Source organism: Aspergillus fijiensis (genome assembly GCF_003184825.1).
Source record: "Aspergillus fijiensis CBS 313.89 unplaced genomic scaffold BO72scaffold_15, whole genome shotgun sequence".
Lineage (NCBI taxonomy): Eukaryota > Fungi > Ascomycota > Eurotiomycetes > Eurotiales > Aspergillaceae > Aspergillus > Aspergillus fijiensis.
Window position 1 is genome coordinate 300,361 of NW_024468991.1, and position 14,288 is coordinate 314,648.

Consider the following 14,288-nt stretch of genomic DNA (forward strand, 5'->3'; position numbering starts at 1 on the left):
TGCGGGCCTGAGTCTTCCGTCGGAGTCGAACCCACCCACCAAGACCCCAGTCCAATCTCCATTCATCTTGTGAAACCTCGGACAAGCACTATCCTCCCCACCCCAACCAATCCCCGCGAGTGACATGGTGACCTCTACGCTTTCTGCCTCAACTGGGACAAGTTTAGTGAGGACGTGACCGGGATGATCTGCATCTGTCACCACATCCCAGCCCTCAGTGCTTGACATTTACCGAGTATTTTCTCGCTGTTAATCGGACAGTCCTAAAGCCGAGCGACCGAGACCGTTACTAATTCTGACAGCCTAACAGCCACAATCCTTGCCGATCGCCAACTGCAAGCCAATGATCGAGCCTGTTACCCGTGTTGAGCCTCCACTGTCGGAGGTCGAGCAGGGATGGAGGCAAGTTTCGCGAGTTCGTCGAGAGGATGGGCCGATTGAGGGGTTGTGTGTACTGTACAATGAGGGCTTTTTTTTTAAAGGTATAGTGTATACTCTCAGACTATACTCCAGTAGTCCATGCGCCATCAACAACCACTAACCAACTAGTCTAAGCCCCCAAGCTAAAAGAACTATAAGTAGAGGCTGAAATCACGCCATCGGGCCCCGGTATGTCCTCATCTTCTGAGGTTCTCATTGCCCACACCCTCACTTAAGCTTAACCTGTGACCCGAGCTCCCGCCCACTGGGTATCAATCCAGCGATCCTGTAAACAACCGACCCAAATATGGAACCCCAAGCACCAACAAAACAGACAAAAATGACCAAAACCAACCCCACAGACCAACAACGCCTCCTCCTGGTCAGCGTCCCGCGCACCGCCTCCAACCTGCTCCTCAAAGTCCTCAACATCCACTCCCAACCCGCCCTCCACACCAACAACAAAGGCGGCTACTTCTTCTTCGATGCCTTCACAGCCGCCGCGCAGAGCAGCGTCCTGACCACCCCGGCGGCCACCTGGCCCCCCGCCACCGTGGCGCAAGTCCGCTCCGTCTTCCAGTCGTGCTTCGATGCCCTGGAGGCCTTCTCCGCCGAGGCCGCCACGAACGGCAAACGGGCCTTCGCCAAAGAACACGCCTTCTGGTTCGCCAACCCGGTCTCCTTCCACCCGACCGACCCAGACGAGTCGGCCTCGGACGATGCGGACAGAAGAGAAGCAGACGAGACCCTCTTCCGTCTGCCCCTGCCCGAAACCTACGGCCCCACCGCCACCGCCACGTTTTCTTCAGGCAACGAAACCATCTTCCCCGACGAATACCTCCGCACCTGGCGCCTGGCCTTCATCATCCGGCATCCGGCCCTCGCGTTCCCGAGCTTCTACCGCGCCATGCGCAAGGTCGGCGAGACCGGGTATCTGGTCGATGACGAGGAGACGCTGCGCGGCACGCTGGCGACCAATATGTCCCTGCGGTGGACGAGGGGGTTGGTCGAGTGGTGTCTGCGGCAGAAGCCCGGGGAGGAGGTTCTGCTGCTTGATGCCCATGATTTGATTCATGAGCCGGCGGCGGTGAGGCGGTTTTGTCGGTTGGCTGGGTTGGACGAGGGGGTGGTCAAGTGGGAGTGGGGCGTGGGCGAGCCGCATCAGCGCAGGGGCAAGAAGGAGGAGGAAGAGGGGGTGCTGACCCAGGAGCAGAGGGATTATTATGCTGCGGCTAGGATTATGTTGTCCACGCTGGAGGGGTCGTCCGGCGTGATGAAGGAGAAGACGCCGGCCGCGGTGGATGTGCGCGCTGAGGTTAAGAAGTGGAGAGGGGAGTTTGGGGAGGAGGTTGCCGCGATGTTGGAGCGCGCGGTTGAGGAGGCCATGCCGGATTATGAGTTTCTGAGGGGAAAGAGGGTGAGAGGGTAGGTTTGGGTGGTTGATGTCAGGTTCATGAGAGGGGTTTGGGGGCGGGTGGAGAGGAGTTGGCTGTTGTGGCATGGCATATGTGCTGATTGTATACGATGGTGCAGGTTGGTTTCGCGATACAGGTATATAGCATTTCAAAGAGTTCTGTTTCCATTGCTGCCCTAGACCAGGAACGCAGTTGCAGAGAGCTGCAGGTGCATGTATCCTCCACCGGCACCGAACATGTTGACGCAGCAGCTGTGCCACCTACGAACCCCTCTGACACGCAATCCCAAACAGTCCCAAGAACACAATCCCCGCCATCAACGGAAACCCCTTCTGGAATCGCCACCGGCAACTCGCCCTGGACGTGACATCCACCCAGCACAGATTGACGATCAAAGTTGTCGCCGCGTACCCGGCAACAACCACAAAATTCCGGCCCAGACTTGCAGCAACTCCAGTCACCGAGAGAAATGTCATGTACATGGTCCCCAAGACCGTAAAGAGCCATCAACTCGAGTTCTGGAATCGCACGCTCATGCTCCGCACCCCGGCGCGGGGGTCATCCGCGACGTCCTGAAATGCGTAGATCACGTCGAGCATCACGACCCACAAGCACAGGACACCCATCATGCTGCCCGCGGAGATCTTCACCATCGGAGCCTGGGATGCCAGGCGCAGCCCAGTGGACTCGTACCCCCAGAGAAAGCCTGCGGCGAACACGGCCCCGAGAATGGCCTGCGGATAGTTGGTGATGCGCTTCCCAAAGGGGTAGATACAGCTGCTGACAACAGTGGCGATGGGATAGATGCGAGAGGCGCGGGGAAGAGCCCATATGGAGAGAAGAACGAGCGTTACCGCTTGGATCGCAGCGAAGAGACTGGCTTGGGTCGTGGACAGAGCTCCCCGGGCCAGAGGCCGATTCCGGCACCGAGACACCTTCCGGTCCAGATCTTGGTCGAGGATATCGTTGATGGTGTTTGCGAAGCTCGTCTGGAGCACCGATATCGGGAGCCATCCGATCAGGCATTGAAGTACTAGGGACAGAGGAAGGGTCTGCCGGTGGGAGACAGCGGCAGCGTGGACGACACCGGTAGCGCATGGCAGGTAGATCACAATTGCATCGAGAGGATGATTTCAGGCGCGTGAACTCGAGATACAATCTCCAAGATGGGAGCGACATTGTCATCCATGGAACAAAATCATGCGCATGATCTGATGGTGAGAAATAGCAATCATACTCCTGATATGCTGTTGACGAACGGTCAATCTCGACAGGCCGAAAGGCTCGCCGCTTAGATATACTCCTCTGGTAGAATTGTCTTTCAGGGTGGCTTGTTCCACTAGACCTGAAATTCAACAAGGACGAATTCACATGTTTCTCTCAATCATGGAACCACCGGCGCAGATCAAGATCTGAATGTCACACATTCTTGCTTGCGCGACCCTGAGGAGAAGTCTCTTGACTTTTCGCCGAGGCGGACCCCAAGCTTAATCCAATAACTACTTTCCGATCGAGAAATACAACCTGAAAGCCTGAAATGAAGAGGATCATCCCGGTATCAAACTTCGATCGTAGTGCTTGACTTGGTTTTGGTACAGTGCATACTGTACATCGATTTGGAGCACGATGTTTGTGTCTCAAGATGACGCTGAAGAAGAGTGAACCTGAAGCAGTGTGACAGCAGTGAAAGGGGTTCTTTTTCCAGCCTGTCGAACTATTGGCTGAGTCATTTGCAGAGACGAAGTTCCATCCACTTGCAGTGCTCGACGCCAGCCTGAAATTTCCGGTGTCCACCATTGTTGACGGCCAGTCGCCCGGACCACCTCTCCCTTCCTCTTCCTTACTGTACCACCAACTTGCGCATTCGGATCGCGAGCAAGAACGCGCCTGCGATTGCCTGTCCAGATGAAAATGTGATTGTCTTGTCTGGCGCATGCCCATCTCATCATTTTACAGCACGATAACACCCTCACAAGCAAGAGAGCGGTTCTCCCAACATCATTGCGAGGAACCCAGGAAGGCTGCACCACATTCCTTCAGAAGTAAAGGCACTACTCTCGATGAACGCTGAGTCCTGTTCAGGAACAGTGATAGCCGTGAGACCGACAACCAAGCAACATTGTCAAAATGCGACCACAGCATTGAAGAATTGATCGAGGTAAATGGCTCAAGCCGATCGCCAGATCCTTCTGCTGGCGACCCCCGCTAATATCTGTTCAGAGAAGCTTATCCATGATACTCTGAGTTCTTCGTGGCCTGCAATCATGCTAATATCGCACCTGCTTGCTCACCTGGACCACAAACAAAGATGGTCCGCCAAACGGTCGATACCATATGTCGACATTACCCTGGTCGGGGGCTTCGTCTCGGGAGGACAAGCGCGGCGATGCGACCGGGATCAAAGCATGATTTTGAATTGTTAGCTCAACCACGCAACACTTACCAGTCTCCAGGTGAGAATATGCACGCAATCAAGATTTGTGCTCGTGGAGAACGACAGTCTGAGACGAGACGGGGGTGTGTGTCCGACGGGCTCCGGGATTAATTCACCGGCCCTGCAGGCCAGGGGGCCCGAGCAAGTGGACAGGGCCTCTGCACGACACGCCTCGTTGGCTTGTCCGTTGGCGACATGGGTGCTAGACTAACCTGCTAGCTGGCTTCTAGTGGTCGCCGAACCACCATGGAAGCCTCTTCGCAACCAGTCCGACCGCCGACCGTTGGCGTTCTCGTCCGATCTCTGCAGGGGGAGGGGGTTGGCTCCCTTTTGTGTTCTGCGCCATCGGATGGATGGTATCCCATCCAGCGTTTCATGATTTTTCTGGCTACAATTCGTGACTGTTCGTCGAGATCCCTATTCCAGTCCGGGAGTGATTACACAACGTCTGGCGCGAGAAGGCAGCGGTGAATGGCGATTTCCCTCAACCTTTGTTCGCGGGAACGCCTCATTGGGAAAGATGAAGGTCGTGGCTTGAGCGATGGGCCAGATTTCGATTGGCAAGCCGTGCTCTTATCGAACTCGACTGGAAAACCAGATTTGGTTGGGTTCCCAGGACTGAAGAGCTGCTGCAGGCGGACGCGCTGCTGGGACGGCTGCTGCCATGACCACACTATTCCGGTGGGTGCATGACTATTGCTGCCGATCGAAGGGGGGAGAGAAAGGAATGCTGGGCGGTGGTCAAACCACGCATCGCCGACTGAGTGATTGGGTGGGTCAAATTCCCTCCATCACCCGTTCATATAGTTTACACTCCTGCCAATGCAGCTGAAGGTTGCGAACTGACTCTCCCCTTGAGTTCTGTCAGGATCCTGCCGGTTATGGAATAGTATCGGTCGGACCATTGCGTGTCGCTGGACCCGCGATGGGCAACCTTCTTCTCCCCAAAATACAGGACAGAAAACATCACATCACGGGGGAGTTGCTCATGATCGCCTTGCAATAGCTTACCACCCGTACCAGAATTACTGAGTTCTGTGGTTATCCGCCGGTTGCCTCGGGGGGAAGACGGATGTGAATTCAGTGAGTGGGTTCGTAGGCCCTCATCCGTCTCTGCATGGGCCTTTCCAGTCGGGTCCATCCATCCACTTCCCACCCACCTCCTGCAAGACAGTTATTTTTCCCCTACATGGACTTCGGCAGTGTGTCATTACTGCAGCAGTCTCGCAGGCATTGAGTGTCTGGTGAAGCCTGGTTCAGTCATCTCCCTCCACTCTCCTCTGGGTAGAGACTACTAGAGAGGGACAAACAGGGAGGATGAAACGGTGACGGTCCTGTCAAAGTCAAGTGTCTCTGGTCTGGTCGCACCCGCGAAGCAATTAAAGTTCATGGTTCGATGGGGCCCATGAGGGGGGAAAGCAACCAGTCAGACCCCCGTCGCCGGAATCGACAAACCAGTTCTGCTGTGTTGCTACGCACTGCACTGGCTGCACTGGCTGCACTTGCTGCACTTGCTGCACTTTCCGGCAATTCTGCAAGTTTCTGCTGGCCCTCTCTTACCGGCGCTAGTCCCAGTGTGCAGTCTCCACTTTCGTATCCAGCCAGCGGGGATAGAACTGAACTGAGACTGAGAGGGGTTGACGGGAAGGAGGAGGATGGAGAAAAAAAATAAATCAAAAAAAAAAAGCTAAAAGGAAAAAAAAAAAAAAAAAAGAAAGAAAAAAGAAAAAATGGCAAGGAAAAAGGGATGAAGGAATGGAAGCTTCAAGGGCGGGCCCGCTCGAGACGAGGAGACAAGATTGCATTATTCTGTGCTTGTTCGAACCCGTCATGGGTAATGCAGTCGATCATCGAGATGAGCACCATTCACGCATTCACGCCCGGCAGAGTCTACAATTATTCAGCCCGTCTGTCTGTTGTGCATCTACCGGTACACCCATTTGCTCCAACTTCTGTTTTGGACTGACTGCCGTGCAGTGTGTCAATATTGGATTATGCCGGAAACGGTACCCTCAAGTTTAGCAAGTTAGCACCCGTCAGTCAGTGCGGTGCAGAAGAGTGGATGCGATACCCCGGGCCCGCCGTCCACCGTATTGGGACTGAACAGCAACTGACGCGAATGACGGGAGACGGCGTCCGCCACTAACAAAGTAGGGCAATCGCTATTTCCCATCCCAGCCCGCATCAATCTTCCGCTCATTGGCCTTGCCTGCATTACAGAGCAGGGTTCGCAGATACACTCGCTCACAGTGAATGGTGATGAAAGAAGATCGGAGTGGAAGCCCAGATGGTACGGAGTAGATGGTTGCCCAAATGGAACTGCCACAGTGCCAATGGCAAGCCATTGACAAAGTGGACACAATAATACTAGCAACTGTTGGGGCTGGCAGCCAACCACAACCCGGGTGGCGAGGCAATGTGCTGGCTGCACTGCGTTGTCTGCACTGCTGCTGTCTGCATAATTCTGCAGCCCGGCCAAAATCATTACTGGAGTCCGAAAGCAAAAGAGCCTTTCCCGACCCGGCGGTCTAGTCCTTGTAGGCAGCTTCAATGGTTCGCACGGGCCTGGCCCACCGAAGGAAGGAAGGGAAGGAGATGACGAGGAGCATTGGAACCACCCCCCCCCCTCAACTCTAAGTACTGACTTATCGAGCATGTACGACTGGGCATGACTAGTGTAAGTGGTTCGTTTCTTGTCCAAGCCAACCCATCGGGACCGTGTGAAGACTCATGATCCAATCCCTCGGGTCATCGATGACGGCTGCCACTGGACGGGGCCTACGCCCTCGATGCCAGTCCGCCTGCCTGGCGACGCGACATTACTTATCTGCACCTGGTCCCAGAATCTCGGGTCCACCCCCCTTCCCCCCTTGGTGTTCTGTTGGTATCCTCTGTCTGTTTGCTGCTTGATCCCTGTCCTCCGACGCCATGGGTGTGGTTCAAGACTTGGTGGTCTCTTTGAAGTCTCTTGTAGACTCCCCTCTCCTGTTATGTGGCATTACCACGACTCTTTCCCTAGTATACTTCCTGGCTCTCGGGCTGTATCGCATCACCCTCCATCCGCTCGCCAAGTTCCCGGGCCCCAAACTCGCTGCCTTCACCCAATGGTATGAGACATATTTCGAAGTGTTCAAGTCCCCGGGAGGACAGTTTCTGTTCCATTACCGCAAGCTTCACGAGCAGTATGGTTAGTATTGGAGCATATCTTCAAGTCAATATTCCCTCCGCTGACCGTGCTCGCTGTAGGACCCATCGTACGAATCAGCCCGAATGAAATTCACATTCAGGATTCTTCTTTCTTCGAGGATCTCTACTCCCAATCTTTGCCGTGGGACAAACTCGAGCACTGGCAGCATCGGTTCGGTAATGATACTGGGCTCTTCCCAACCCCCAAGCACCATGTGCACCACGGCCGACGGGTTGCTCTAAATGCGTTCTTCTCGAAGCGCACCATCACCGAGGCCACACCCATGATGCAGGAGCAGCTGGACAAACTTTGTAATCGGCTCCGTCGGGAGTATCAGGGCACAGGAAAGGTTCTGCGGTTTGACTGGATGTGGGGATGCATTGCGTCCGACATCATCGTCCAATACTGCTTTAACCGGGGGTACCAGTTCATCGAAGCCCCCGACTTCCGCTCGCAGTTTATCCAGGCCATGGTCGATCTGCTGGATGTGGTTCACGTGGTCGCGCATTTCCCTTGGGTGTCCACCCTCATGAATGCGCTTCCGGAAAAGGTGGTCGAGGTGTTCCAACCGGGCATGAAGTCGGTGAACCATTACAACCATGTATGTTTGCGGTGAATCCACGGGTGCGGTTGCATACTGACTGGGAAACAGGAAATGTCCAGCCAGATCGCGGAGATTCTCGCCATCAAAGCCCAGGGCAAAACGCGGGAAGCCGATCGGAACACGGTGTTTGCCGCGTTGCTGGACTCGGACCTGCCGCCCGAAGACAAGACCCTGCGGCGACTGCATCATGAGGCTTTCACTGTCATTGGAGCCGGGTTCGACACCACGCGATTCGCGATGACCGTCGCCAGCTACCACATTCTGAGCACGCCTTCAGTCTATCACCGCCTTCGCGAGGAGCTGAAGGCTGCGATCCCCGATCCCACGAACATGCCGCCTCTGCAGGAGCTGGAGAAACTCCCGTACCTGACGGGATGTATCCAGGAGGGTATGTGCCCCCACTTGCCACTTGCCACTGTGCAGCCTTTCTCTGTATCCTCGCTCACAAATCCAGGCATCCGTTTGTCTTACGGTGTTGTACAACGCGGTCCACGCATCTCGGACAAATTCACGCTCAGCTACAAGTCGTGGGTGATCCCCAAGAACACTGCCATCAGCATGGACATCTACTCCGTGCACCACGACGAGGCGATCTTCCCCGACTCCTTCACCTACAAGCCGGAGCGGTGGCTCGGGGACCCCGTGGCGCCCGACGGCCGCAAATTGTCACGCTACATGGTGGCCTTTGGTCGCGGCACTCGGTCGTGCCTGGGCATCAATCTCGCGTACGCGGAGATGTACATTGCGCTGGCGAACATCTACCGCCGGTTCGAGTTTGAGCTGTATGAGACGGGGCGCGAGTCGGTGGAACTCTACCGCGACATGTTCCTGCCGCACGTGCGGCCTGACACGCAGGGGGTGCGGGTGAAGGTGCTCTAGCCTGAGGGACATGATCCGGGTAGTCTTTTCTCATATATATACTCACGTATCAGGGCGACTCGAAAGATGATGCTCTTGATGACACGGCCATGACTTTTGTATATGCTTAGTGCTAAGGCAGTTCGACTCAGTCCTAGTCTTAATATTGTCAATTCTCTGATCAACAGTCACCATTCAAGAATGTATAGTCACTATACCTTTAACGCCATTACAGCCTCAGACCAGCTCCACAATCACCAACGAAACCTCCAACCCCACCAACCCATCGACGACCAACTTGCCCCCCCCGACCCTCCACTGCACCTCTCCCCAAACCACCTTCTCGACCGCTTTAACCTCCCAATCCCCCGCACCCCCAACCACCACTTCCGCGATAGTATCCTCATACTTCAGATTAACGACACTAACCAAAGCCCTCTTGGCCCTCCAATCCACCCACCCCGCCACATCCACCCTCGCCCTTCCCTCCCCACCGACCTCAACCCTCCTCCGCTCCGTCCCCACCAAAAACCCCGTGATCTCCGCGCTCGTCACCACCCCCGCCAATTCCCCAGTGACGGCACTGATTTCCGCGGAGGTCGGGAAATCCCACATCACGACCCCCATCGCCCCGTGATTGACACCCAGCAGATTCATGACCACCTCCTCCCGCGCGGACGGGTAGCGCGTCCAGAACGTCTCGTTCCCAAACGCCTGCGGCGCCGCCCAATGCACCTTCTCCCAGCCGACGAGCTCGTCGAAGCCCCGGAAGGTGTCCAGCCGGGTCGCGATGTCCTCGAATTTTCCGGCGCAGTCGTCGCACCCGCAGCAGCCGTAGGTCGCGTTGCACGGGGTGTCGTACACGCTGCTCCAGCTCGTGTTCGTCGCGACCGGGTACACGTCCGACAGGATTATGTCGGCGGCGGAGGCGTATTCTTCGTAGTAGAAGTTGGCGCAGTTGAGGGCGAGGGAGATCGGGTGGTAAGGGTCCAGGGTCTTGAGGGTGGTGGAGGCGGTGGTGAGGGTGGTGGGCGGGGTGGCCTTGCCGTCGGGTTCGTCAGCCAGGTACCAGAGGAGGAGGGAGGGGTGTGTGTGCAGGGTTTGGGCTTGCGTGAGCATGGTGCTGGTGTTGGTGGGGTCGAAGAGGAGGTCGTATTGGAATTTCAGGTGCGTGTGGTCGGCGAGGGCGAGGTAGGGGTTCAGGGTGGTCCACGGGTAGGCGCTTGAGGTTGTCGAGAGGGGCCCCGTTGGCACGATGTGGATTACGTTGTAGTTTTGCGAGGTGAAGGTTGTTAGGGTTGTGGGGCTCGTGTCCCAGTAGAGAGTCCATTGGGCTGGTGGGAGTTGTTAGTTGGTGGTGGGGGCTTGGGGTTAGCTGCAGTGGGAGCTGGACTGTACCGTAGTAGGTGTAGGGGAAGATCGAGGTCCAGCTCTCTTCCGTGCTGGTTTGGTAGGCTAACCCCCCGTACAGGTTGTCGATGCGCGTGGCGCTGCCCCCGTCGGTGCGTCGGGGGAGGCGGTACAGTGAGGTGCTTTTGGTGAAGGTTGTCGGGTTCTTGCTTGTTGCGTTGGACGAGGGCAGAGTGGCGTGGACGGCCACGGTGTAGGGCTGGAGTCGGGCGGGAAGGTCCTGCAATGGGATGGGGATCTCGTTGTTGCGCGTGTCCAGTGGGAGGGTGTAGTTGATGATGGACGTGAGTGCTGTCCCGTTGGTGTCGCCGATCTCAATGTGCAGGTGCAAGGCCTGCGCGCTGTGGTTGCTGCTTGCTGTTGCTGTCAGGGGCAAGGGGTCGCCGATGCGATGCGATACGCTTGTGTCAACCAGGAGACTGCCGCTGGGGTCGTTGGAGAGATAGATGCTCATCCGGGGTCGGACCTTGAGGTTGAGTAGGGGCGTCACGGAGTATGAAGGCTCTTCGAACCATCCTCCCGGATTGAATGAGGCGTTGCTGCAGTACAAGGTCAGTAGGTGGAGACAGAAACTGATGGAGGTGATTTACCTCGCGCGATAGGCCTTGCCACACCAGATGTCCACCCCGGGGGGGTTGTTGAAGGCAGCGCTCAATGGCACCAAGGCCAGCGCTGCAAGAATGTTCAGACTCGACCACATCGTGGGTTGGGTATGATAGTGAAGAGTCTCTGACAAGTCCAATTGCGCCTGCGTCTTCTTATCTACTGAACGATAACTAACTCGCCCCACGTCTCGGCCGATGTAACATGAAGTCGTGCGAGGCAGTATCATGGCCCACGGGCTTATCGGGGAGGGGAACGAAGCCCTAAATTGCATCTCCTCTTCTTATCGACGCCTTCCCCGCCCCTAGCCATCTTAGCATCATTTAGTCCCCTGCAGCTCGCCTGTCGCCTCCAATAACCGTTGCGCATGCGCGGTCTGGCAGTTCCCGTGTCTCCAGTGACGATGTCACTGTGGCATTATTGGTGAGGGGAACAATATCGCATGAGGTCGGCTCAGTTGTTCAAATTCAACCCCTCCGGCGTGCATTTCTTCCACCGCATCACCGCGATGAAGAACGAAGCATTGTTTTGGGTGGCCCTCGCAGGGTCAGTCGCTTCTGCTGCTGTCCATATCAATCACTCCGTATGTTCCACTGACAGTCTTTGACATTCTGCATTCTAACAAACCGAGTCTACCTCCGTCTCACTCAAGCCATACTTCAACAACAAGGCGTTTGGTCAGTTCCCAGGGGAGGCTACCTTCAATGCAGCGAACGAGTCCTATCCCGACCCCAGCGAACTAGGGATCAACGGGAGCTACACCTCATCGCAGACAGGCATCGCCTACTCTTTCCCCGGATATCGCCAGGCTGGTCTGCCCGACAATGTCATCTGCGCCGGCCAGTCCATCGCAGTTCCCCAAGGTCGCTATTTGTCTGCTTCGATGCTCGTCTCGGCGGATGTGGAGCTCGAAACCGTCTCCGGGGACGTGATCTACACCTATAGCGATAACACCACTGTGGTGTCAGAGCTGCGTAGTCTCCCCTGGTGGGCCTTCTTGACGATCAATCGCGGCGAGATCATCTTCCCCTACCGATACACACCCAACGACACCAATTTCAACACCTCACACATCTTCGAGTACACCGCCGCGCTGGACCCGCTCAAGAGCCTGCAGTCTGTCACCCTCCCCGTGACGACCAATGCCACCACGGGCCGACTGCACGTTTTTGCACTCTCCTTGTGGCCAGTGACCTCGACGGCGGCTGCGCAGGTGCAGTTCGTGCGGCCCACCCAGAAATGGACGGAGCAGGGCAACCAGATTGTCGAGCTGACGGTCAACAATCCGGGCAACGAATGCATCTCGGGCCCAGGACTGACAGCCACGCTTGAGATGCCAGGCACTACGATGGCTGAGCCCGGGTATATCAAGCGACTCTGCCCCGGTGATCAGAAACGAGTCAACGTGGGCGTCCACGGCACCGCCAACGGCACGGCCACCATCCAGATCACCTACAGGGGTGATATTCTGACCACCCAGACCGTCGATCTCTCCCTCGGATTAACCAAGTACACCTCCGACCTGTCCAGCCTGGCCCACCACGAGAGTCCCGAGTGGTTCGACGACGCCAAGTTCGGGATCTTCATCCATTGGGGCCCGTACGCGGTGCCGGGCTGGGGAAACTCGACTCCGTGGGAGAGTTACGCCGAATGGCTCTGGTACGTTGCCCATCGCCTACCCTATCTTACCCTTCAACCCCCTTACCCCCTTCACCACCCCTATCCCCCCTCCCCAAAGAACCACTCCAGCACCCACTAAAGAAACAAAAGGTGGTACACGACGCACCCAGCCGCCGACAAATCCTCCACGCAAGCCTACCGGCTGCGCACCTTCGGCCGCGACTGGAACTACGACGACTCCTTCGCCAACTTCACCGCCACCAATTTCTCCCCCAAAGCCTGGGTCGACCTGATCGCCGCCTCCGGGGCGAAATACTTCGTGCTGACGACCAAGCACCACGACGGCTTCGCCCTCTTCGACACTGGCAACACCACGCACCGCAACAGCCTGCACTACGGCCCGCACCGCGATCTGGTCGGCGAGCTCTTCACAGCCGCCGCCACCCACCAGCCGCACCTCAAACGCGGCACCTACTTCTCCCTACCCGAGTGGTTCAACCCGGACTTTGCGCCGTACGGCTTCGCCCAGCTGCCGGGGAACAGCTCGACGAGCTGGCCCGGCCTCCCGGCCGTGAACCCCTTCACGGGGGAGGTCGAGCCCTACACGGGACGGATCCCGTTGCCCAACGTCACCACCACCACCAGCACCACCGACACCTTGTTGCCAAAAGTCCAGGAAGGCAACTTCATCGACTCCCTCCTCCTCCCGCAGATGCAGACCCTGGCCCACACCTACGGCACGGACATCATGTGGTGCGACTGCGGCGCCGCCAACGCGACCCCCGTCTTCGCCGCCGGCTTCTTCAACCAGGCCAAGCAGGTCGCCATCAACTCCCGGTGCGGCATCCCGCAGGCCGCCGACTTCGACACCCCGGAGTACGCCACCTTCAGCTCCGCCCAGCGCCGCAAGTGGGAGTCCAACATGGGCATGGACCCCTACAGCTACGGGTACAACCGCGCCACCCCGCCGGACGGGTACATGAATGCGTCGACCGTCGTGCGCGACCTCGTCGATATCGTGAGTAAGAATGGGAATTTCTTGTTGGATGTCGGCCCCAGGGCGGATGGGACGATTGTCGAGGCCGAGGAGCGCAATCTCAGGGAGGCCGGGCGGTGGATTGCCGCGCATGCGGAGGCGGTGTTTGCCACGAGGTATTGGTTTGTCATGGCGGAGGGGAATGCCGGGGCCGTGAGGTTCACGCAGGCGGAGGACGCGTTTTATGTGCTGTGGGTGGAGGAGCCGGTTCTGAGGGAGGGGAAGGTGGTGGTCGAGGCGCCGTTGCCTTTGCTGGGCGGGGATCGGGTGGTGGCTTTGACGGGTGATGACACGGCGGGGGATTGGGAGGTGCAGTGGGAGAAGGTCGAAGGCGGGTTCAGGTTTGATGTGCCGCTGGAGGCGTGGGAGGGGGAACATTATTGCTGGGTCTTGAAGATTGAGTATCGGGCGTGAAAGTTGGCCTTCACTCGGCTGGATTTGTTGTTGGTGTTTGTGCAGCAGGCATTCTTGTATGTAGGCCAATAATCATTATACTCCGTCCGTCTGAATATTCACAAGTCAATGCTAGAAAACTAAAAATCCCGTAGGTATCGTCTCGTCTATCCTATCTTCGTCGCTGATACATCAAAAAAATCGTATAATCGTAGTATGGTGAGTCATTTCCCATGCATGCCATGCATATCAACCACACAAAGACCAATAACGCCCCACGCTGACCCCCCCGACTCCAGTCCAGAAAC

At 56.9% G+C, this 14,288-nt stretch overlaps 5 protein-coding genes across 5 annotated transcripts; 3 read left to right on the plus strand and 2 right to left on the minus strand.

Moving 5' to 3' along the window:
- Window positions 1–441: 441 nt before the first annotated feature.
- Window positions 442–1,948, plus strand: BO72DRAFT_60036 (uncharacterized protein). The gene is made up of 2 exons (XM_040950560.1): window positions 442–482; window positions 556–1,948. Exon 2 carries the CDS (start codon window positions 728–730, stop codon window positions 1,847–1,849), a length of 1,122 nt encoding a protein of 373 aa, XP_040802906.1. The 5' UTR covers window positions 442–482; window positions 556–727; the 3' UTR covers window positions 1,850–1,948.
- A 393-nt stretch (window positions 1,949–2,341) lies between these two features.
- BO72DRAFT_374272 (4-hydroxybenzoate octaprenyltransferase) lies at window positions 2,342–2,962 on the minus strand (the record flags this gene model as incomplete). The annotated part of the gene is made up of 1 exon (XM_040941125.1): window positions 2,342–2,962. A coding segment is annotated over one exon (621 nt), but the record flags the coding sequence as incomplete, so codon positions are not given.
- A 3,947-nt stretch (window positions 2,963–6,909) lies between these two features.
- BO72DRAFT_400955 (cytochrome P450) lies at window positions 6,910–9,028 on the plus strand. The gene is made up of 4 exons (XM_040942165.1): window positions 6,910–7,456; window positions 7,516–8,057; window positions 8,109–8,448; window positions 8,515–9,028. The coding sequence occupies exons 1-4, from the start codon at window positions 7,198–7,200 to the stop codon at window positions 8,937–8,939; spliced, it is 1,566 nt and encodes a 521-aa protein (XP_040802908.1). The 5' UTR covers window positions 6,910–7,197; the 3' UTR covers window positions 8,940–9,028.
- A 127-nt stretch (window positions 9,029–9,155) lies between these two features.
- BO72DRAFT_457487 (uncharacterized protein) lies at window positions 9,156–11,028 on the minus strand (the record flags this gene model as incomplete). Its single annotated transcript, XM_040946338.1, has 3 exons — window positions 9,156–10,252; window positions 10,317–10,867; window positions 10,919–11,028. 3 exons carry the CDS (start codon window positions 11,026–11,028, stop codon window positions 9,156–9,158), a joined length of 1,758 nt encoding a protein of 585 aa, XP_040802909.1.
- A 411-nt stretch (window positions 11,029–11,439) lies between these two features.
- BO72DRAFT_467342 (alpha-L-fucosidase) lies at window positions 11,440–14,001 on the plus strand (the record flags this gene model as incomplete). The annotated part of the gene is made up of 3 exons (XM_040946829.1): window positions 11,440–11,514; window positions 11,563–12,590; window positions 12,702–14,001. 3 exons carry the CDS (start codon window positions 11,440–11,442, stop codon window positions 13,999–14,001), a joined length of 2,403 nt encoding a protein of 800 aa, XP_040802910.1.
- Window positions 14,002–14,288: the final 287 nt, after the last annotated feature.